Source organism: Camelina sativa, chromosome 17 (assembly GCF_030686135.1).
Source record: "Camelina sativa cultivar CO46 ecotype springtype chromosome 17, ASM3068613v1".
NCBI classification, from domain to species: domain Eukaryota; kingdom Viridiplantae; phylum Streptophyta; class Magnoliopsida; order Brassicales; family Brassicaceae; genus Camelina; species Camelina sativa.
The window spans coordinates 19,208,094-19,230,525 of NC_141896.1; the positions used below are offsets into that span (position 1 = coordinate 19,208,094).

At 39.2% G+C, this 22,432-nt stretch overlaps 4 protein-coding genes and 1 pseudogene across 4 annotated transcripts; 4 read left to right on the forward strand and 1 right to left on the reverse strand.

Moving 5' to 3' along the window:
* Positions 1 to 144: 144 nt before the first annotated feature.
* Positions 145 to 1,764, reverse strand: LOC104757238 (senescence-specific cysteine protease SAG39-like). The gene is made up of 2 exons (XM_010479966.2): positions 1,218 to 1,764; positions 145 to 985 (listed from the first exon to the last, which is right to left on the reverse strand). Exons 1-2 carry the CDS (start codon positions 1,666 to 1,668, stop codon positions 402 to 404), a joined length of 1,035 nt encoding a protein of 344 aa, XP_010478268.1. The 5' UTR covers positions 1,669 to 1,764; the 3' UTR covers positions 145 to 401.
* Positions 1,765 to 8,157: 6,393 nt separating this feature from the next.
* On the forward strand, positions 8,158 to 9,183 carry LOC147924011 (uncharacterized). Its single transcript, XM_087496590.1, has one exon. The coding sequence runs from the start codon at positions 8,158 to 8,160 to the stop codon at positions 9,181 to 9,183; it is 1,026 nt and encodes a 341-aa protein (XP_087352716.1).
* A 114-nt stretch (positions 9,184 to 9,297) lies between these two features.
* On the forward strand, positions 9,298 to 9,873 carry LOC104759491 (uncharacterized). Its single transcript, XM_010482410.2, has one exon. It carries the CDS (start codon positions 9,298 to 9,300, stop codon positions 9,871 to 9,873), a length of 576 nt encoding a protein of 191 aa, XP_010480712.2.
* Positions 9,874 to 18,416: 8,543 nt separating this feature from the next.
* LOC147924012 (heavy metal-associated isoprenylated plant protein 29-like) lies at positions 18,417 to 19,279 on the forward strand. Its single transcript, XM_087494073.1, has 3 exons — positions 18,417 to 18,524; positions 18,599 to 18,674; positions 18,767 to 19,279. The coding sequence occupies exons 1-3, from the start codon at positions 18,516 to 18,518 to the stop codon at positions 19,123 to 19,125; spliced, it is 444 nt and encodes a 147-aa protein (XP_087350199.1). The 5' UTR covers positions 18,417 to 18,515; the 3' UTR covers positions 19,126 to 19,279.
* Positions 19,280 to 20,796: 1,517 nt separating this feature from the next.
* On the forward strand, positions 20,797 to 22,353 carry LOC104759492 (senescence-specific cysteine protease SAG39-like; annotated as a pseudogene).
* The last annotated feature ends 79 nt before the right edge of the window (positions 22,354 to 22,432 follow it).

Consider the following 22,432-nt stretch of genomic DNA (forward strand, 5'->3'; position numbering starts at 1 on the left):
ATAGTGTCTAAAACGCGTAATTGAACGCCTTCTCATTCTAGTGTGTTTACCGCTGCCACCGTTTCCAAATTACAAAAATAAAAAGTTTTTAGGCTTCTTTTAAATGGTGAATTAAAAATAAATAAAAATGCTGTAACAATTCAAAAGAGAAGAAATATTAATACCCCATTACATTTCTTACAAGTTACAACAACTATATTATATATATATATGTAATATTATGAACAATATACACTTATATACAGTGTACGTATTGGTCAAGCTTTGCGATGCAAACCACATCTAAGCAAATTCGTAAGCCATATATATATATATATATATATAGTAAGATCACCATTTGTTTGTTTAAAATTTAAATAATAATATCACTTTGATATATTAATAAATCATAAGCTGCTTAGTTAAGCAACTGGATAAAAAGCATACTGAGCCACACCGCACATGCCTTGAGGCCACGCCACATCTCTACGGATCCTAATGTAACCATTCTCTCCCCAAGTCTCACCCCAAGAGTTCTTAGCCAGCCAGTACTTGATCCCCTCCGGGCTCGTTCCGTATCCAACGAAAGTCACTGCATGGTTCACACTGGTCCCACAGTATGGCTCGTCGTACACTCCTCCTGAGTAATGCATGAAACCGGGACCATCCGCGTCAATAGACACTGAGACAGGCTGTCTCGATACGGCCTCTAGCAATGCACGTTCGTTGTTGCTTGGAACAGTCTGGAACCCTCTGATCCATGCGGAGGGTTTTGCATTGAGCCGGCATGTCCCTTCTGTCGCTTGGTAAGGGTATGATGCCTCGGAGGCAATGCCTCGGTTTTTAATTATATAGCTGAAAGCGTCTGACATTATTCCACCGTTGCAACCGTTGTCACCCTTGTCGCAATCTAGAAGTTGTTGTTCAGACAATGATACTAGGTTGCCTCCGACAATCTTTGTCAAACCTTCCACCGCTGCGACGGATGAAAACGCCCAACAGCATCCTGCACAAAAATTTATCAATTATATTTTGATTAGTTATTTTCTCGATAATTAACGAATCTCTTTAGTACCCTAAACATAACAGTAACCTACCTTGGGGTTTAAGTTTTTTTTTACTATGTGGAATGATGAAATTATGAACATACTGACTATTTCAGCGGTTTATTGTAATTTGGTCTGCGTGTAGAATTAATATGTGAAATATAATCATATAATTCTGGCAAGCTTACGTACCACATTGTCCTTGGTACTTAACAGGTGTTACAGCTCCTTCGTATCTCCAATCTTTGGTCTCACGGGCGACATCACTTACATTCCAATTCCAAGAAGGTATCATTTCATCGAGAAATTCAGAGGTCGGAATCCCGTTAACGCCTTTGAGACCGGTGTGGGTAGAAATAAACTCCTCTTTGGTCCAATCCGCAAACTCGTTGACACCAAGCTTGTAGGTTCTATCACCTTTCTTATTAAATTTCTCAATGAATTTCAAGTTTTTCTTGAACACGTCGAATCTCATCTGTTTCTCGAGCTCGTTGCTATACACTCGAGAGAACTGAGTCATCCATTGCTGGTGGTGGTCAGCAACGATTGGCTCGTGGAAGGTGACACGAGATGTGGCTTGAGAGACTTTTAGACTCATGAAAAGAATGGTCAGAGTCACGAACATGAATAATATCGATGCCATTAATTTTGTTGTTGATATATGAATGACTCACGTTTGCACACTAAGAAGTATGAAGTTGTATTTGTTTTATGTAAAGGGTTTGTGTTGTATTGTGATGAAGAAGTGAGGATGGGGAGAAAGGGTATTTATAAAGAAAAGTTTCGGAGTTAGTTATGACTAACTGAAAAATGAGAGCAAATTGCAAGTTGACTCCTATTATGGTGATGCTATAGTTTACATTACTTGCGCCGTGATACTTGGAAGAACAACTTTCCCATCTTTGTATGCACATATATTGCAACTAATGTTTATATTATCACGATTTCATTAAAAATAAAGAGATAAGATGTAGCTATATTTACTAGTAACCCTAGGGTTTAGGGTAGTATTAGCATTTGCGTTTGAATGCAATCATGGTCCAATCAAATGTATTTTGAAAGTTTCTCGGTCGTGGTGAGTTTTAAGATATTAACTTAATTCGGACCCAATGGGTTCGTTTCATACAAACAGTTTTTATAATTATGTTTTAATTAATTTGTCTTAAAACAAACAAGACCAAGCAATGCCTCAGGTCCTTTTTGTCTTGTAATTTAGAGATCTAACTTCTCTCTGTCCAACAATGCTATCCCAGTGGAGATCGATGGCCACTACACCTTTTAAATTTTATGAATTATTTCTGCATGCAAATTGTCTCCTGAGGATAATACTTGATGTGATGAGATGCAAAATATATAACTTCACGTTACATATCAGTATTATATATACAATTTTCTAATGTAAATATATATATATATATATATCTTCACGTTAATAAATACTATATGGAATGGTAATAAAATTGAAACGTAAGAAACAATACAATACAATTGTAGGTTAATTAGACAGAGAAAATAATTCATACTATTACAATAACATACAGAAATATATATATATATATATATATATATATATATATATATATATATATCTTATACAATAAAGAATGATGTGCTGTGTATGTAATAATTAAAAGCTCCACTTAAGAAGAGATAATATAATTGATGATCATTTCCACTTTCTAACTGAATTGGGAAAAACCTTTACATTCCACTTGTTGAAGTATTTTGTTTCATCCATTAGTATGAACAGATCAAACGGAAACTCCAAAATACGAGATTTTGTTCAGTAATCAACATCCTATCCAACAATATATTAACTTCTTAAAGCTAGAATATTCATTTTCTCAATGGATAAATCGTTTTTTTTTCTTGTACTACAAAAAAATGATCTAATATTTAGTTACTACTATTTGTATTTAACTTTCTTTTTTTTAATAATGGAGAGAATTCGGATCAGACTAATCTCCAAAATTTGTGGAGAAGTAGGATATTCTTTATGTTTAAAGTCTCCATGTTGATCGATTATAAAGGAAAAAATTCTCGTCCTAGCTAGAACAATTTCTAAAAATAATTTTCGACTGTCTACTAAATAATATTTATGTTCATATATCTCCCAAAAAAAATTTGAACAGAAAAAAAAATTTCCAAACACAGTTGTATTATTATTTTTAAAAAGTTATATCAAGCATATTCCCCAAATTAATGGATTTATGTTCTCACAAAAAACTAATATTAAAAACGATCACCTTGTGTGAACTAAAAAAAGGAAAAGAAAGAAAAAACGATAATTGCAAACGATTTTGGACGAAAAAGCTGATCTCTCTCTACCTTGGTAGTTAATTTTCATCACTTTTTATTTCTTATTATTTTATTTTTTCATTGTTGGACTTTGGCTATAGTACAAAGACGGTTGGATACTATAATACTTTATTCTAATATGTCATATATTTTCAAATTATATACATTTGGAAAAGTTAGTTTATTGTATTAAATTTTCTATGTGTAACAGTGCGACAAAAAAAAAATATTTGTGATTATCGGAACGAAGGGGCAATGAAGCATGGGTTCATCCAAATATGGTATCATATTTTATCCCATATCCTTTTGTATGCGTCTGATCTTGAGTTACAAGAATCAAACATCTTTACGTATTTCAGGAAAAATAGACAATAATACTGCACTTGTCTTTTTATTATTTTTATTTAGTTATTTTCTCTGACAGCAAATTATAAAGTTAACCATCGATGAAAATTTATGTTTTTATTTCAGATAAAACTGTATAAAAAAAAAAGATGAATACTCTATTGGGGCTTTAAGGGGTTATTAGTAATTTCTTGTTTTTGCAAACGCCACGTTTAAGAGAAGAAGGAGGTGATTGGTCGAATATGTAATTGTAGATTTATGCATATAAGTTTACTGTAAAAGTTGTAGTTACGAAAAATCTGACTGTGACTAAAAAAGTTTGAAAAGTCAATTTTTTGTTTGGCTTATCAGAACAACAAACAAGACAAACTTTTCTAAATCTGGATTGTGGAATGAATGATTCTAAGGACTTTGAGAAATTTTAAGAAAGTTAAAGTGTGATTGGTGAAATTGTTAGCTTTTAGAAAAGGGAAACTCAATTTTATGAAAAAATAAGATAAAATCTCTACCGCCCTAACAATTGTTTTGACTTTTAACCAATCTCAACCGGCCTTAAAAAAAACTAAGAGTGTTTCAGCCCAAGTTGCTCACTTAAAGTGCTTCATTCCTTTGGTAAGTTGCACTCTTAATGAAATGTCTTTGGGGCAATGATCTTGTTTATTTTAAGTGTGCTTCATCCATCCAATGATCCAAAGTTGACGGTTCTCCATTTCTGATTGAACTTTAAAAGTTATTAATTGCTTCCAACTTTACAATTAATCTAGAATGAACAAACTACGTAATTCAGCAACAACAACAAAATCTAAACACTGAGAAAATTAATATTGTATTAGTTAAAGTAGCACAAAATTACTTTAATAGTTGAAATTAAATCGATTCTATAAATTAATAGTCTTAAACAAATATGTAGTAGTTTATGTAGTCTTAGACTCCTAGTATTTTAGTTCCAAGTTTAGTTGTCAATCGATATATCAATCGATGGTCTTTGTCAAGACATTTTAGTTTGGGCTTCTAAATTTCATAATGTTAAATTTGTTTTCAAGAAAATATCATGTAATTGTAATTTTCAAGAAAATATCATGTAAGACAATATCATCTTTTGGCCAAATTTGGTTGTAGTAATTGTAAATTTTATTCAGATTGTTTTCAACCGCGTACTTGGCTATATGAACAAATGTGTATTGATTTTCAGCATTCATAAATAAAATTCCATTTTGATGAAAAAAAAAGTTCAGTTGTTTTGTTAATAATTTTGGCTGATTAGTATAAGTTATGTTGTAGCTAAATTATAAACTTGGAAAAAATAGGTTTCCGCTAACTTAGAACGTAAGATAATTTTATACTTAAATATTAGATACTAGGATTGAACCCGCGGTACACCGCGGGACGAATTGTAATTATGTTTTAAAAATTTGGGTACTAATTAAGTAGAATTTGTATGTATAAAACTGTAAAAATATATATTTATACATATAGTTTGACTAAGGAGCTAAAATGGTATAGCAGTATATTTTTTAAAAGATTTTAAAGTATGTAGAGTGTAATATATAAACATTAGTACTTTTTATTATCATATGTATAAATTATGTAATATATTGTTGTAGTTTTGTAATTATAAATTAGTAGTGTGATATGAAATTTTTATTTTTTTATTCCGCTATTCCCGCAATGGATATAAAAATTTTAAACCCGCAAAAACCATCTTATAGAACCTGAGTAAATAATATGCATCTATCTGCCTCGCTTGAGTTCGCAGGACACACATATATTTTACTTAATCGGTTTTTTTTCTAATATTGGTTTTCCAGTATGTCTTGTGAAATAGTATATATTTAAAGTAATCAATACATATATTCTAAAAAACAGCGGAATTTTCTTATAAAACTTGATGCTTTATAAAACCCATATTTCTAAATCTATTTTCCGAATTGATTTTTTTAAGCCCGTACTCACATTCACCCGCAAGCTTTGGTTATACTTTTTTTTTTTGTTAACCATTGGGCCACAACTGGTCGGTCTATTAGCCAAATCCCTATATTCGTAGGGAGCGGAACTCAATCCCGAGTGTGATGGTGTCTTGTGCATTAAGGACTTACCATTGGCCACTGCACTAAGATCACTTCACAAGCTTTGGTTATACTAAAAGACTTAAAAGTGAATAATAATTAACAATGCTATGCAACATTTGTTCTAAAAATGGGGTAAAAATAATATATCCCAACAAAATGTTTTTCAATTTTCATTACATCCCCAATTTTTTTTAATTATGAAGGGAAAGTTTTCTAAAATAATAAAATTCATCTGCCATTGATGTTCTATGTCAAGTTTAATTTTTTTTATTCAAATCATTACCAAATTTGTTTTAGTATGATATACGAAGCGATATAGACCCACATATATAACCATTTAATTTAATGTGCCGCCCATTAAGATTACATTCTTTTAGAATTCTAATTTCGCAGAAATTCATTTTCCTTTCAATTTCACTCGTTCACTCCGCTGACGGCTAATTCGATGTCTTTTACCTCCAACTGTCGTCGCTCTGGAAACTCGCGATCTATTTGTCTTTCACTGCCAATAGTCTGCCATCTATAAACTTTGGCTTAATTGATGACAACCAGCGATGTATTAAAAGAGTTGGCTATGCTCCGAATATCTGGAAGAGAGTCCTTTGTAGGTCTTGACTCTTGATTTTAGCGACTAAACATATCACCATCTTACCAGCAGCATTTTCACATGCATCATTCTGCTCGGCAAAGGATCCCCACAAAGTACATGGTAACGGTGGCCTCTCATTCCTTTATGAAAGATAAGATGTCTTTAAAACTAAATGATAAAATAATAATTTACATGGTTTTGAATAGTGGTATTTAACTTACAATTCATCTCGTAGTTGGAAGTCAATCTTGGCTTATTATTGACGTCGATTGTTTCTATCTCACTAATATCGACAACTTGTCCCACAATGTCTACACGGTAGAATTTTGAATAAGTTAATAAACAATTATTAAAAAAAGCAAATAAGATGTATAAGAAGATTCTTTACCGATTAACGTGTTTGCATTAAGTAAGAACCCCAGTTGTTGGTGTTGGGTTTCACTGGTTAAAATCCCACTCGATAGGCCCACTAAAGAGTAAAACCTCGACGACGAAAATGGGCCTGGCAAAGGCCCAGGAGGGGAGCTCGAGCTCTGGGACGAGGTCAATCCGGAGAGGAAGTCGGGATTTTACGGTTGAGATCATGGGCAAGAATAAAGGAGGAGATTCAGGAGGAGTTTGGCTGAGGGTTTTAGTTTAAATATCCAGTTTTGTAAAACGACGAGGGGTAGTTTTTGATCCAGCAGAAATACACGAAATCAATACTTAAAATTCAGTTCGTTGTTCTTCATAGTTCTAAGTCGATTTATACTGAAAGTCTGCCCAGATCTTATCTTTCAAACTTTTTCCTTCAATTGTTGTTTCTAACCCCAACAATTTGGCGCCGCCTGTGGGGACTTAGGTCTTTCTACTCTCAAAAATCGACTACTTTGAACTCCGGGGAAATGGACCCATCCACCTCTAGCACGATCATCCCGGACACTGCTCCACCAGCAACACTCCACGCATCCACCCTCACCAGTGCACCTTCCCAAGGTGCACCCGTTTCAGCCCAATCCGACAACGAGGTCACAGATCTAGTCAGACCCGTGATAGGCTCATCACTTGATGACAACCAAACACCGAACCAAAATGTCTCGAGCGGTTCGGGTCTCACACATCACGGACCTGTCCAAGCTCGGGATCTCGGTAGTACGAACCCAGGGGCTACCGTCGGGGTTATTCCCACGGCCCCCGCGATTTCGATAGGAAACAGGAATCAGTCCCGGGTGTGGACTCGTTCAGAGTACAACGGAGCGCACCGACCCGGGCAACACCAACCATCGTTGGCCTCCACCGGGGCCCTCGGCGGAAATGATCTCTCCGAGATTCAAGAAATGCTCCCCGTTCTAATCGATAAGACCCAAAGTCAAGATGCGACAAACCGGGCCCTCATGAATAGAATCGAACGACATGAGCAAGAGCTCGCGTCTCACGCGAATCTCGACCTCTATCGAGGCACTACGCATTCTTCGGAGACAGTTTTAACTGATCCCGCGGAAAGAGTGCTTCCCCGAACGCGTCTCGACTTTGAGGCGGTCCATGTCACACCGCCTGGGATTAGAATGCTACCCGTGTTCACACCATCGGGGAGCAACGGAGCTCCGAGCTCGTCGGTCCAAAACGGTAACGCGAGCTCACGACCTGACGAGCATCCCTCGTCTGGATATGTCGGACCAGCAGGGCAGGTCCTCCGCACTTCGGGAGCACCAGAAGACTCTTTGGCGAGACTAGATCCGGTTCCAACCGGAGAGCTCATAAATGGGGAGCCACGGGCGGCGTCGGTCGGAGATCCCGGTCTCCCGGACCTCCGAGGTACGGTGCATTCAGTGCACAGTTCCTCATCGAATACATGAATAAAGCAAGCGCTGAAATGGCTCAAATCCACTCTAAGGTACACCTGGCTACGAGCGCAGCCCCAGACATCAATCGCGTGATCGCCGAAACAAGGTGCACCCCGTTCACAGACCGAATCGCGAAAGTTCGCCTTCGCGACGTGGGCAAGCTCCACCTTCCTGAATACGCGGGCACAACAGATCCAGGAGCGCACCTTCGTGCCTTCAGACTAGCAATAACTAAAGCTTACCTCACCGATGACGAGTGCGAGGCCGGCTACTGCCGTTACTTCGCCGAGAACCTGGTGGGACCGGCGTTGGAATGGTTCGCCTCTCTGGAATCTAACTCTATTGACAGCTTCGACCAGCTCGCCTCAGCATTCTTGAAACAGTATTCGGTCTTCTTCCAAGCTAAGGTGACCGAATCTGACCTTTGGTTTCTAGTCCAAGAAAAGGACGAACCGCTCCGTGATTACATCAATCACTTTAAGTCAACCAAAGCCAGGATAACCAACTTAAATTACGAGGTTTCCCTGGCGGCTCTTCGGCATGGCTTATGGTATACCTCGAAATTCCGAGAGGAGCTCACCGTCCGACAACCGCCGTCGCTCGATGATGCGCTCCACAGGTCAATTAATTTTGCCCGAGCAGAAGAGGAGCGAGCCGCTATGGCCGAAATCCATAAGTCAGCAAAAACATCGTTCAACCCTTCCAAAAAGACTTTCCGGAAGGAGTCGCTTGAATCCGGTTTGAATGCGTTCGCGGTTGATTCCGCACCAAAAACAAAAAATCCAAACTTTGAGCCCGAGAAGTTCTGCAAATATCACAAAATTCGTGGACACTCAACTGAAGAGTGCAGAACAGTGGGACACCTCCTCGTGCGAAAACACGAAGCAGGAGAGCTCGGCGAAATCGACCTCGAAAAAGAGGGAGAGAAGGTAAAAGAAGCCAACGCCACCACCAAAGAAGTCGCATCGAAGCGTGAAAGGGCCGATGAGGCCGAGGGGTCTTCCCCCCCCCCCAGCCCCAAAGAAACGTATTGACCTGGTTTTCAAAGGACTTTCCCTTTGTCGTACTTCCCCCGGGTCGGTGTTTACTCCACGTCCGGCTCCCCGGAAGCTCGCGAACCTCCGTCCGATCATAGGGTCGATTTCATCATGGGAGGATCTTCCTTATGTCGTAACTCAGTCAATTCGATCAAAGCCTACCAACGTATGGTCGATAGTTACCATCGAGAAAGGAAACCCCGCTCAGACACGGACTACGAGATCACTTTCGGGGAAAGCGAGACCACTGACCTGGATAAACCCCACGACGACGCTCTAATAGTAAGATTAGACGTCGGGGGATGCGAGCTCTCCAGAATAATGATTGATATTGGGAGCTCAGTCGATCTCTTATTCTACGACGCTTTTAAACGAATGGGCTATCCTGACTCCGAGCTAAAAGGGGCCAAAACCCCGCTCACCGGATTTGCCAGCGACACGACCTTAGCCAAAGGCACCATTTCACTTATAGTGGAAGCCCGTGGGGTACGGCGTCTCGTCGACTTCGTGGTCGTCGATCGCCCCGCCTCTTTCAACGCCATCCTCGGCAGGCCATCGCTGTATGGGATGAAGGCGGTTCCGTCAACGTACCACCAATGTGTTAAGTTCCCATCTCGGGGCGGGATTGCCACCATCTACGGTAGTCAACGAACCTCAAGACAATGTTACAGAGGCGGCTACACCTGATCAAAAAATCCGCTCAATAGCAATTAATGATTGCTGACGAGCTGGAATCCAGACAGCTTGTAAAGCGCATAGATCCCACCTCGCGTGGACCCGTAATGACCAAGGTTAATCAAGTTCCAATCATGGAAGGACACCCGGAACGATGCGTTGGGATCGGGGCCGATCTCAACACTAGTACGAGGGATGACTTGATCTGATTCTTGGGTCAAAACCACGACACCTTCGCTTGGTCCTCCTCGGACATGAAAGGAATCGACGCGTTACTAACCTATTGGTTGTGACCGATTATTTCACTAAATGGATTGAGGCCGAATCCTACCAATCCATCAAGGGGGAACACGTAAAGGATTTCCTCTGGAAAAATGTGGTACACCGACACGGAATCCCCTACAAAATCGTAACCGATAATGGAACGAACTTGATGTCCTCCGCGGTTCAAAATTTTTGCGACGACTGGGGTATACGACTAACCCCGTCTACCCCCCGATATCCCCAAGGAAACGGGCAGGCCGAAGCAGCTAACAAATTGATCCTGCACAGCCTCAAACGCCGTCTGACCGCCGCAAAATCCGGCTGGGACGCTCAGCTCCCCGGAGTACTTTGGGCTACCCGAACTACGCCACGTGGTAGCACATGCGAGACCGCTTTCTCCTTAGCCTACGGGATCGAAGCCGTAATACGGTAGAAGTTTCCGTTGGCAGTATTCGCCAAGCTGTTTCCCCCGAGAACGAGGATGTAAACAACAAAGCGCTACGCGACAACCTCGCCGTTATCGACGAGAAAAGGGAACAAGCTTACGTGCGAGTTCAAAATTACCAGAATGCCATCACCCGCTTTTATAACTCGAAATCCGACCTCGGCGTTTTGCCGTTAGAGGCCGAGTGCTCCGTCGAATGTTTGATCACAGAAAAGAGAAAAATGCCGGCAAAATGAGAACCAAATGGGAAGGACCCTTCCGCATCACCGAGGTCGTTCGCAATGGCGTATGTCGCCTCGAAGACGAGAGCAACGGTAAAGCCAAGCTCCGACCTTGGAACGTCATGAACCTCAAGAAGTACTTCTAAGAAGTATCGATAATAACCGAACTACGATCTGGCTTGATCCCTTTACGGGGTACGTAGGCAGCTCGACTTCCGGAGCGCAGCCACCTTCCCAACTTGATTCATTCCGCAAAACCATTCCAATAGAACGCGAACTTTTCACCGCGACCTGATTCACTACTAACGAGTACATTGCATCAACTTTCAATAACTCTCACCGATCGCACGGCTAAGCGAAATTGCCTAAAAACAAACATACATACAACAAGAACGTCCCTGGACATCACATGCGAATTTCGTGCAGCCTTGCTACCCAACTCAGAACACCTTGAACTTTTTCGAACACCTCATCAAAACAAGGTCAATATAGCTCTAATAAACAGCCCACGCTTCACGACCTCACGCGGGAATAGATATGATCTCGCTACTCAACTCACCTCAAAGGACTCCGCGCCCAAACAACAAACTTATAATAAACTCTTCGGAGTTAACAGAACGAGCATCTTAAAAAAAAAAGAAGGGTTTAAACGCCTCCCCAGGCAATTAACTCCAAAAAGTTTTGGGTTAAAGCCCCCCGGGCAAATCAAAGCAAAAGATTTAAAAGCCCTCTCGGGCAAACGATGCAAAGTCAAAAACTAAAACAAAATGAAAACGCCAAAAAGAAGAACAAATCAAGCGTCTTCCTCCCCTGCCCCGGCTTCTGGATCTTTGGCGGCACTCGCATTGCTCCCGTGCTCATCCAGGACGCGGGGGACTCCCGTCCCGGCATCGACCTCCATAGGTGCCACCGAGTCTTCAAAAACCTGCGGGAGATCAAGCTTACTCACCGAAAAGTCCGAGACCGCTATTGAGTTGGACCTAACCGCAAGGACTGCTCGCTGAGTCTCGAGGACCTGCACTTCCTCCTCGATCGACGTCCTCCCCTCGTCGATCTGCTTGATCCGCTCCTTGACCTCACGAACCGCCTGACGAGTCGCCTCCACGTGCCGCTGATCAACTCCTGCCGTTTTCTCCTTCAGCCATCGGTTCTCTTTTCTCAGGAGATTCCGGTCTCTTGCCGTCGTCGCATGAGCATCCTTGGCGGAAGCGAGGTCATCTTCAATGGAAAGGAGCTTGTCCTGAATGCTCCTCAAGGACGTGATCTCGTCCTCCAAGCTCGCAACCTTGCCGTTTGCAGTTCCCTCCCTCTCCTGCGCAGCCTTGAGAGCCGTTGTCAGTTCGTGAACCACCCTTGTCGTGTTCTCAAGCTCAGCAGCCTGCGGGGTATCCTTTAGCCTCCGCTCATAAAGCACGATTAGCTTGTTGTCAGCAGCAACGGACTGCAAACCCACCAAAAGAAAACTGGAATAAACATACTACGCCCGGCAAAAAGAAAAAAAAAATATATATATATAATAATAATAATAAATACGGTACCGTCGCATGGGCCGCCATCGCTTCGATGTAAGCTTCCTTCTCGGCAAGGTCCTTCACCAGCGGGACCTAGCAGTTAGCCGTCTTCAGGTGACGGAAAAGGGTCGCCATCCCTAGGTGGTCCTCTACCGCCGGGGAGTCCCGGGAGTGCGCAAACCTCCAGTGAAACGGGCGGCTCGATGATGACCCGTTTCCGGAGACAACCGGCTCCCCAGCTGGAACTACAGGGTTACCTCCCGCGGGATAGCCTCCACGGCTCTCACGGCTTCTCGTCTCAGGGGCTCAGTTGTTGTCCGTGCGAGCCCTTTTCGGCATCGGAGACGGCTCGCCATGAGTTGACTGCGAGCTGACAAGCATAACCTCCTTGGCTGGACCAGAAGGACCGGCCGGGATCACAGGAGCTGGTTCACCTCTTCACTGCCTACCCGAGATGGTGCAGGCTGAACAGCGCGAAGGGCGGAGGCCAGGGCAGCATCAACATCCCTGGCCCGAACTCTCCAAGGTTGCTGCGATTGCTCCCTGAGCTCACGAAGAGTTGGTTTCCTGACCATGGCGCGTAGAGGGGGTGACGTTCAGAACCGTACTCTACTCCTAGTAGTTAGTAGTTATGGGAACACTACTGACTAGAAAGAGGTCGTTACCTCGACGGACAGGAGAGTAGTCTGCACCTTTGCTCCTAGCTTGTTCGGCAAGAACCGCTGGAACCTGACGTACAACGGGAGCAGCCGGGACCGGAGCAAGAACGTCTCGGGCAAGTGGGGCATTGAGAGCTGCTATGATGCGAGCGCGTATGATGAGAGCTTTCGTTGTTACTAATGCTCGGGACGCCGAAGTTTGCGAGGGTTCTGCGGAATCTGCAAAAATGAAAAAGGGCAGGAAGCGTTAGCACGGAGATGAAAAATACGATGATTGTGACAACAACCAGGGACTACAAATGACCAAGAGGTCAATCTGACCGACGCAAACGGCCCATTGGGTCGGGAGGCGAGCGAAATTGAAGTCTCCCACCGTCGCCGGAGTAACGCGAAAGTAGAAATACTTCTCCCTCCACCGTTCATCCTTCCCGGGGAGTGCCTAGATTATCTCCGGACCACGACGGCATGTATAAAATTTCCCCATAAAACCGGAGTTTTGCTTGATAAGGTATAAATGGAGGACATCGTCCACTCCGAGTTCGAGCCCGAGTTCTCGGCCTCTAACGTAAATCCCCATGACGTGACGTACGAAATTCGGGCACATCTGGGGAAACGTCATCCGGAGGCGTTGAAGGATCCTTAGGAGAATCGCCGGGATGGGAAACACAAGTCCGCACCGCTCAAAGTACGTGGTGTACGCGCAGCAGAATCCTGGGGGAACAGTCTCCGGGGAAAATGTATCGTTGGGACGAAGCATCACCTCCACATTCGGAGGAACCCTGTGCTTCTGACGAAGGTTGGCCAAGTGTTTGTCCGACATAATCGGTGGGATGTGATTTTCCCAGAGTTCAAGCGGAGCCATAACAGTGTAAATAAAGAAAAGAAAAAACGACTGCGAAATCAACTAGCCTAAACGGACAAAGGCGAACTTAGCAAAGAAACAAGAACTAACGAGGCAGAGATTAGGTCTCGGGAAATTATTAAGCAAGGGAGAGAAGAAGAAGAAATTTACCTTGAAGTAGTGGACGAGTGCGCGGTTGTGATGAGACGTGTGACTAATGACTTATAAGTCATAATGGCATCAGTTTACGTAATCCCACGAATTTCTCTCCCTCGATCTGGACCGTTCAAACCCTTCACCTCTACCGTCAGATTAGAGGAGAGAGAGGGTAATCATTACGGAGATCTCGGAAGCCGAGATTCATTATGTCTTCCCCGAGGAGGATCGTGAAACCAAAGCGACGAGCGAGATTCCTTGATATCCGCCTTTCAACTTCTCGAGATTAGGTTAAAAGGCTGGAGGGCAATTGTTGGTGTTGGGTTTCTCTGGTTAAAAGCCCACTTGATAGGCCCACTAAGGAGTAAAACCTCGACAACGAAAATGGGCCTGGCAAAGGCCCAGGAGGGGAGCTCGAGCTCTGGGACGAGGTCAATCCGGAGAGGAAGTCGGGATTTTACGGCTGAGATCATTGGCGAGAATAAAGGAGGAGATTCAGGAGGAGTTTGGCTGAGGGTTTTAGTTTAAATATCCAGTTTTGTAAAACGTTGAGGGGTAGTTTTTGATCCAGCAGAAATACACGAAATCAATACTAAAAATCCAGTTCGTTGTTCTTCATAGTTCTAAGTCGATTTATACTGAAAGTCTGCCCAGATCTTATCTTTCAAACTTGTTCCTTCAATTGTTGTTTCTCACCCCAACACCAGTCAAAACATGTTTGTAAGTAGTAAGAGTTAGGTGAGGGTCATCATACAGAGGATCGATCTTCGTTACAATGGTTTGAGTCAAGAAACCCATTTTGTTAACATGAGCAACTGGTCTGAATTGATGCCAGTCCAAAGTTTTGAACGCTTCTCCATTCTCCTGGATCCATATGCCTTTGAAAACGAATAATATAATCCTTCTTGATAGAATTATATATCTTTGTTCCCTACGAAAGCATGAAGTTATTAGCGAGGTTAGTTACGATATCAAATCATATGTTTGTTGTTGGATAAATTAGACTGTAACTTACTTTTTTATCAGCGAGGATCACGTCAAAAGTCTCACCAAACCTGGTTGTGTTGTGGATGTTTTCCATGTGTGCAGGACTCAGAACTTGCACTCGCCAAGACGTCTTGTACGGCTTGACATCATTGAGAAAAGTAACTGCTTGCGCCATTGATCTTGAAGGAATGAAGATGGTGTTTGGTTGAGTAGTGAGGTATAGTAGTAGTCTATTTATAATATATTAGCTAAACCTAGAGTATCAAATGGCTTGTTTGGTGCAAATCTTGGATGGCAATTATTTATCGAATATTTTGAAAATTTGATCATAAGAATACAGTTATGATTGCTAATAGTTGAAGTTTTTTTTGGTAATAATCGTGAAAGATGCTTATATTTAGGGATAATTATTGAGTAAATATGGTTATTAGTTATAATTTTGCAATTTTATATTTATGCTGTTTTAAAAACTATTATGTGATATTAGTGACGATTTAAGGAGTAATTTTTTGGTATGTATGTTAGCTATTGGTAGCTAACTTTATGGCATTTAATTCACAAATTACGTGATATTAGAAAAATTACAATCTCTAATTTTTAGGTGATTTGATTGTTATGTTTCGCAGGAGCCCAATATGGATCAAAAACAGAGTCCAATAAATAATTAAAGGCCAACAAACGATTGAAACATAAAACAGAGTCCAATAAACTGAGATCCGAGACAATTGGGTCGGGTTTAGTAAAAACGCGCGGACCCTTAATTGGATCTGCGATTATATTTTATTATTTTTATTTAGACTAAATTACCCTGGCGAATTTTAATTAAGGTTCTCCTTAATGCTTACTTCAGTGGCAATTTTAGTAAATAGGCTAAACATTTTGGACATTTTTTATTTGTACTTCTCTTTTAATTATAAGAAGATGACTTGATCTGATTAATATGTAAATCTGGCGCTATATAGAACCTACGTCTATAGCAGGAGTCTATTTAGAGCATCTCCAATGGTCCTCTATTTTTACCTCTATAATAGAGGTGAGTTTTACTCCAATGGTCCTCTATTCTCATCTCTAAAATAGAGATTGCTATTTTTTCCTCTATTTATAGAGGAACCCTATTTTTTTTTACAAAGGTTCTTCTATAAATAGAGAAATACATATTTTAGAGGTGAGAATAGAATACCATTGGAGTAAGACTCACCTCTATAATAGAGAAAAAAAATAGGAAAAACCATTGGAGATGGTCTTACTTTATTTATATAGTGGAGACTCGAATTTATAAACATTGAACTTGTAATTGGCGGCGTACCTTTCCCATTTGCAAGTTGGGACGTCTCTCATGCGCGCCGCAACATACGCAGAGATTGGATTATTATATTATCATTGAAACGTGGGGTTCTGAAAATGCTGACCACGGGGGAAGAACCAATAAACCACTGGAAGGATGTGGTGTGGATATAGCTTAGTAGTTTTTGATGAAATTTTGCAAAGTGATATTCAAGTAGTCGGATATACTGGTCGGATGAAATTGTTAAATAACACGAGTCCGAATAGAACTAAAACCCGAATTTGAGTTAACCGGTTCAAAACTGCTAAAACTGGTGACTCTAGTCAATTTGAAAACCCGGTTTACTAAATTCAACCCATACCACTAGCCCTTTGTTAAAAATGCAGTCGTTGGTCGGAGTTCTCATTAAAATCAGACCACATCTGGGGATGTGAATCATGTCACATGTGACTCATCTCGGCAAAGCGTAGGAACGGTTGCATGAGCGTCAACTTTATGCAAAGTTTAGCAAGTTCAAATTCTGGAAGCATGCAAGAGACTTGATTCATTGGTCAAGTGTTGTCAGCTCAGGGTGTAACTGCATACCCATATAATTTCGCAACCATTTAGGACTGGCCTTGAGGCCCTTGACTATTGAATATCTTGGAAATTCAAAAATTTCTAGCTAGGTCTTCCAGATTGTAGGCGATGGCCTGAGGAGTTTTGTAAGAGATTTGGTTTCACTAGTTAAACCATTAGACCTATTTATCAGCAAGAATGTGCCCTTTTTTTAGAAGAGCAAAATGTGAGAGGACGCTTTCTCGAAACTTAAAGTAGCTTTGACTTCATCACGTTCATGAACCTGATCAACCTTATATCATTTATATGAACGATTTACGTGTGGCAAAGATGCATATTGATGCAAAAAGGGAAGACATGAAACCACATAAACATCAAGACATGTTTGGAAGCATGAGCAGAATGACCTTATGTATGATCTGAGATGGCAGGTTTGCGCTTGGAATATGGAGATCATACTTATATGGAAAAAAATGCAAGTGTCACCATTAGAGTTGAAAAATAAAATATATTCACTCAGCCTTAATATATATTCATGATGGATGGAGTTCATAGCGGGCTACGTATGTACTATACACAAATGTAATGTCACCCTAGTAAATCTAATGTAGTAACAGATAAATTAATTAGGTGAAGAAAGACAGAAGTCGGTTTGGAGAAGGATTTCCTAAAGCTTGAATTAATTAAAATTAGTTGGGTCAATGACCCCAATGATTAAATTATTTCGAAAATTAAACTTTTAGTTTTCAATATTTATTGAGTTCTTTACATTGTTGAAAAGTATTATAGTGGAATTATATTGATCTAGTTTTTACTGAGAAATTTACTATAAATATATCAGCAATCAATTTCTACAAATTGCTTCTTTTAGCTTAGGTTACTCTAATAGTCAAGGTATTTAACTATTTTATAAAGATCTTCTACGTGTAACTTTTCCATTATATTTGTAATATTACTTCATTGATAGGCTTACCAGATAGATTTTTTTTTTAATAACCAGATATTGGTTTAGTCAAAAGTCAAGATTATAAAAGTAAATATTTAAAGCTTTGTACGTAGCTCATTGGTTGCTCTATCATTATCCAGCCTAGATTTTATACTAATTAACTAGTAAAATTTTGTTTGGAAGAAAATACAAAATTGAATAAACATAATGAGACATGGCAACAAGTTATATTAAACCAGTCCAGAATATAATCCATGGATTCATCTAGTTTTAGAGAATTATTAGTAATACGATTGTATAATACCAGTTTTATCGTAATAATTACTACAGTTTCAAACTAAACAAGCTATATCAATATGTATCGTTTATAACTATTTTCTATAGTATTTGTGTAGTTTTATAAATCAGTTTGGGGATAAAACAAACACAAATTCCTCATATCATGATGTAGGCAGATAAATAAATGGATGTCAAATCATGATTATCCTTTTCAAGTTTTGTCATACAAATATTTATGTAGATAATAGATCTATAGCTTGCTAGTAGTGTGAAACCGGTAGTCACATAAGCTATTGACTTCAAGGTAGTTTCCATGTATTTTCACAAGATATATCTGTAGAAGCAACAATACAAAACTATTATTTTATGGACCTTTAAAGATCTTCTCACTTAAGTTCTCTATTGGTGTAATGCATATATATGCATGTGAGTTTGTGCTTGTCATCCATCGACCAAACTGTTAAGTCTAATTTATAAGGTCTCTTCGCGCTACAACATAAAGATGACGACGGTAAGTAACTTCCTCTACTCAGTTTTCATGAAAACTCGTATATTCGTTTATTGAACATGAGTATGTTTATCCAGGTAGTGGAAATGGAAGTACCAATGGATTGTCCTGGTTGTGAGAACAAAGTTAGGAAAGCTCTTGAGAAGATTACGGGTGATTAAATTAGTAAATATGGGTTAAAGATCCTAAAGTACTAGTTTTCTTGTTACCCAAGAAACCTGATAATTAAGTCTTGGATTGAACAGGAGTCCGCGATGTTCATATAGACATGAAGCAACAGAGAGTAACAGTGACTGGTTCGGCGGATGAAAAGAAAGTTCTGAAAGTTGCAAGGAATGTTACAGGGAGAGATGTATGCTTGTGGTCGTGCCCTTACCACCCCGAATCCAATGCATATCACGACAGGTACTTGAAGAAGAAGTTTCGCAATAGAATCAACATGTCCGAGAACGGTGAGAAAGTGAGTTCCTACAACTACCACAAGCATGGCTACCACGGACACGACCACGGATACCATCAGGAACGGCCTTATTCGGGTCTTATCGACGAGAACGCTAGTTCAATGTTCAGTGAGGAAAACCCTCATTTCTGCAGCATTATGTGATCGATCTTCATATTTCAAAAACTAGTGTATGTGGGTGGAAACATTTTGTTCGGTTTTTGTTATGCACCATTGTATATAAACAAGGCCGTTTCTGTACTGTTGGATAAAAGGCAACTTATTGAATAAACGGGATTTTATTTCCTTAGTTGTTAAATTTTGGTCTTTTTGAATATATAATCTTTTTTTCAACACCCTGTAGGAAATTAGTTCAGAGTAAAATTATTATCTAAGATTTAAGATTCTTTGTGTAAACAAAATATGTAAGTAAAGTTTATTTTTTGTTTATTCAAATTTGCGTTTATTTTTTATAAAATAAGTTTCACCCATGAAATATTTGAACTTGAAAAAGAATTTAAGTTGGTTTAGAAAGTTTTGATATATTTTTGTGTTTCTAAAAAGCAAATTCACATATTTTATGTTTCACATTATTATCTACATCACTATACCATTAAATAGATAAAACAATATTTTTTAGACTAATCGGTTTAATTTAAACTAATCCTAAGTTTAAAAAATGCAATGTGATAAATGTATAAAAGTGGTAAATAAATGAATAATTTTTTTTATTATTTGTGAAATGTAATTTACTTCTAATAATTAAATATGTTATGAAATTGATAATTAAATATATTTCTGGATTTTAATTACTGATTAAATCTTTGATTTTTTAAAACTAATAGAAAAAACATTGCCTTATATTTTTAATGACATATTTATGTAAATAATAATGAGATGTAAGAGTATTTATTAAAAAAAAGACACAAGAGCTATATAAGCGCGACACATCAACTTTTTGTGAAAGTGCTTCTCTATTAATATATAGGAGAAATGTTATGAAATTGATAATTAAATACATTTCTGGGTTTTAATTCCTGATTAAATCTTTGATTTTTTAAAACTAATCGAAAAGAACATCCCCTATATATTAATAGGAAAACATTTTGGCTAAAAAGCTGATGTGTCTGTATTATAGAGCTCCAGAGCCAGTTTGAGTTTTAATTCTTACCTTCCACATTATTTACATTAATTTACCATCAAGATGATTTAATTACCATAATTTATATTAAATTGTGCAAATCACAAAATCAACTTAATATTAATAACATCTTCATCAGTAAGATTAATATATATATATATCAAAAATTAATATATAAATGATTCAATTGGTTATTGTTATCACACATATTTTTTTATTATCCAAATCATTACATTTGTAATTCAATATTTTATATTTAAATATTTATTTTGAAAATAGTAAAAAATCACTTGGGCTTTTTAGTTGATCAAATATTGAAGACTTTTTTAAAAAGGACATGATATTCACTTAAATGATTTTAAAATATTATCCTTAAGATAATCATAAAAATAACAAAAATAAAATAACAATTAATTCTGCATAAAGCGTGGGCCTACTACCTAGTTGCCTTATATTTGTTAATGACATATTTATGTAAACGATAATGAGATGAAGGTATTATTTAAAAAAAGACACAAAAGCTATGTGGGCGCGACACATCAGATTTTTGTGAGAGTGCTTCTCTATTAATATATAGAAGATATATATATATGTATATATATATATGATTAACATATATAGGGGATAGATAGAGTTGTTCCTCCTAAGATCATGCATGATAGAATAGGAATATTCAATTAACATATATGCCAAGATATCATCAATCAATATGTTAACTGAATATTTCTATTCTATCAAGCACTTCATCTATGCATGTAAAGAATGGCAAGTTATCTTGCATGCTAGCTACTAAAAGGAATATTAGATAGAGTTGTTCCTCAGAAGATCATGTATATATGAAATTCATCAATTTGCTTTGCAACATATATGTGAACTCTCTCATCCCTATAAATTATTCCTTCTCCCCATTTTCACTTCTATAACACCCCACAACACAAGCGCCCATTACACATTATTCACCAATACCAAAATGGTCTCGGTATTGTCTGTGTTCGTGGGTCTTATAGTTTGTTCTATGGATCTATTAATGATCTCTCAAGCTACATCTCGTATCACTTTGCACGAACCATCCACTGTTAGTTACCACCAGCAATGGATGATTCAATTCTCTCGAGTTTACAAGGATGGATCCGAGAGAGAAATGAGGCTTAACGTGTTCTAGGAAAATTTGAAATTCATTGAGAACTTCAATAATATGGGGAACCAAAGCTACAAACCTGGTGTCAACGAGTTCACAGATTTGACAGACGAAGAGTTTCTTGCCACCCACACCGGCCTCGGAGGCATGAACGTAGCTTCACTATCCAAACAGCTGGTTAATGAAACGAAGACATCTAGGAATTTGAACGATACAGTCGATAGTTATGTGGAAAACAAGAGCAAAGAAAAAAGAAAAAAAGAAAAAGAAAACAAGAGCAAAGACTGGAGAACCGAAGGAGCTGTAACACCTGTTAAAAGTCAAGGACCATGTGGTAAGCTTAGCGTGATTATATATTATAAACAAACACTAGGCCAATATACCCGCACATAGTTTGTTAATTAGGGTTATGATCATTCCACATACAAATCTCCTCTAAGTTAGGGTTATCATTCTAGGTTTGTGGTTACTGTATAACTTGTTTCGTAATCAAACGATAATTATATGGGCATGCAGGAAGTTGTTGGGCGTTCGGAACGATTGCAGCGATGGAAGGTTTATTAAAGATTTCCGGCAAGGAACTCGTATCATTGTCCGAACAGCAACTTATAGATTGTAACGAACGTAACCATGCTTGCAAGGGGGGACAAGCGATGTATGCTTTCGACTACATATACAAGAACCAAGGAATATCATCAAATGCGGACTACCCTTACAAAGCGGAAACGGGGAGCTGCCGTACCCGGCACACAGATCAAAGGGTACAAAGAGGTTCACAGTAAGAACGAGCGTGCGTTGCTGAAGGCTGTAGCAAGACAGCCCGTCTCGGTGTACGTTGACGTAGATAGTCCCAGTTTCATAAATTACAAAGAGGGAGTGTACAGTGATTTGGAGTGCGGGAACGTGGATAATCATATAATGACGATCGTCGGGTACGGGACTAGCAATGATGGGATGAAGTACTGGGTGGTGAAGAACTCTTGGGGTGAGAGTTGGGGAGAAAAGGGTTACATAAGGATTCGTAGAGATAATGTTGGGAAGCCGGAAGGAATCTGTGGTATAGCTCGACATGCTTTTTATCCGGTTATTCAGTAAGATGATTTTATATTGAAGTATAAAGTGATCCATACACATCGCAACATAAACTGTAGTGATAATTCATTTGTAATAACTATCTGGGAAATTAATATAAC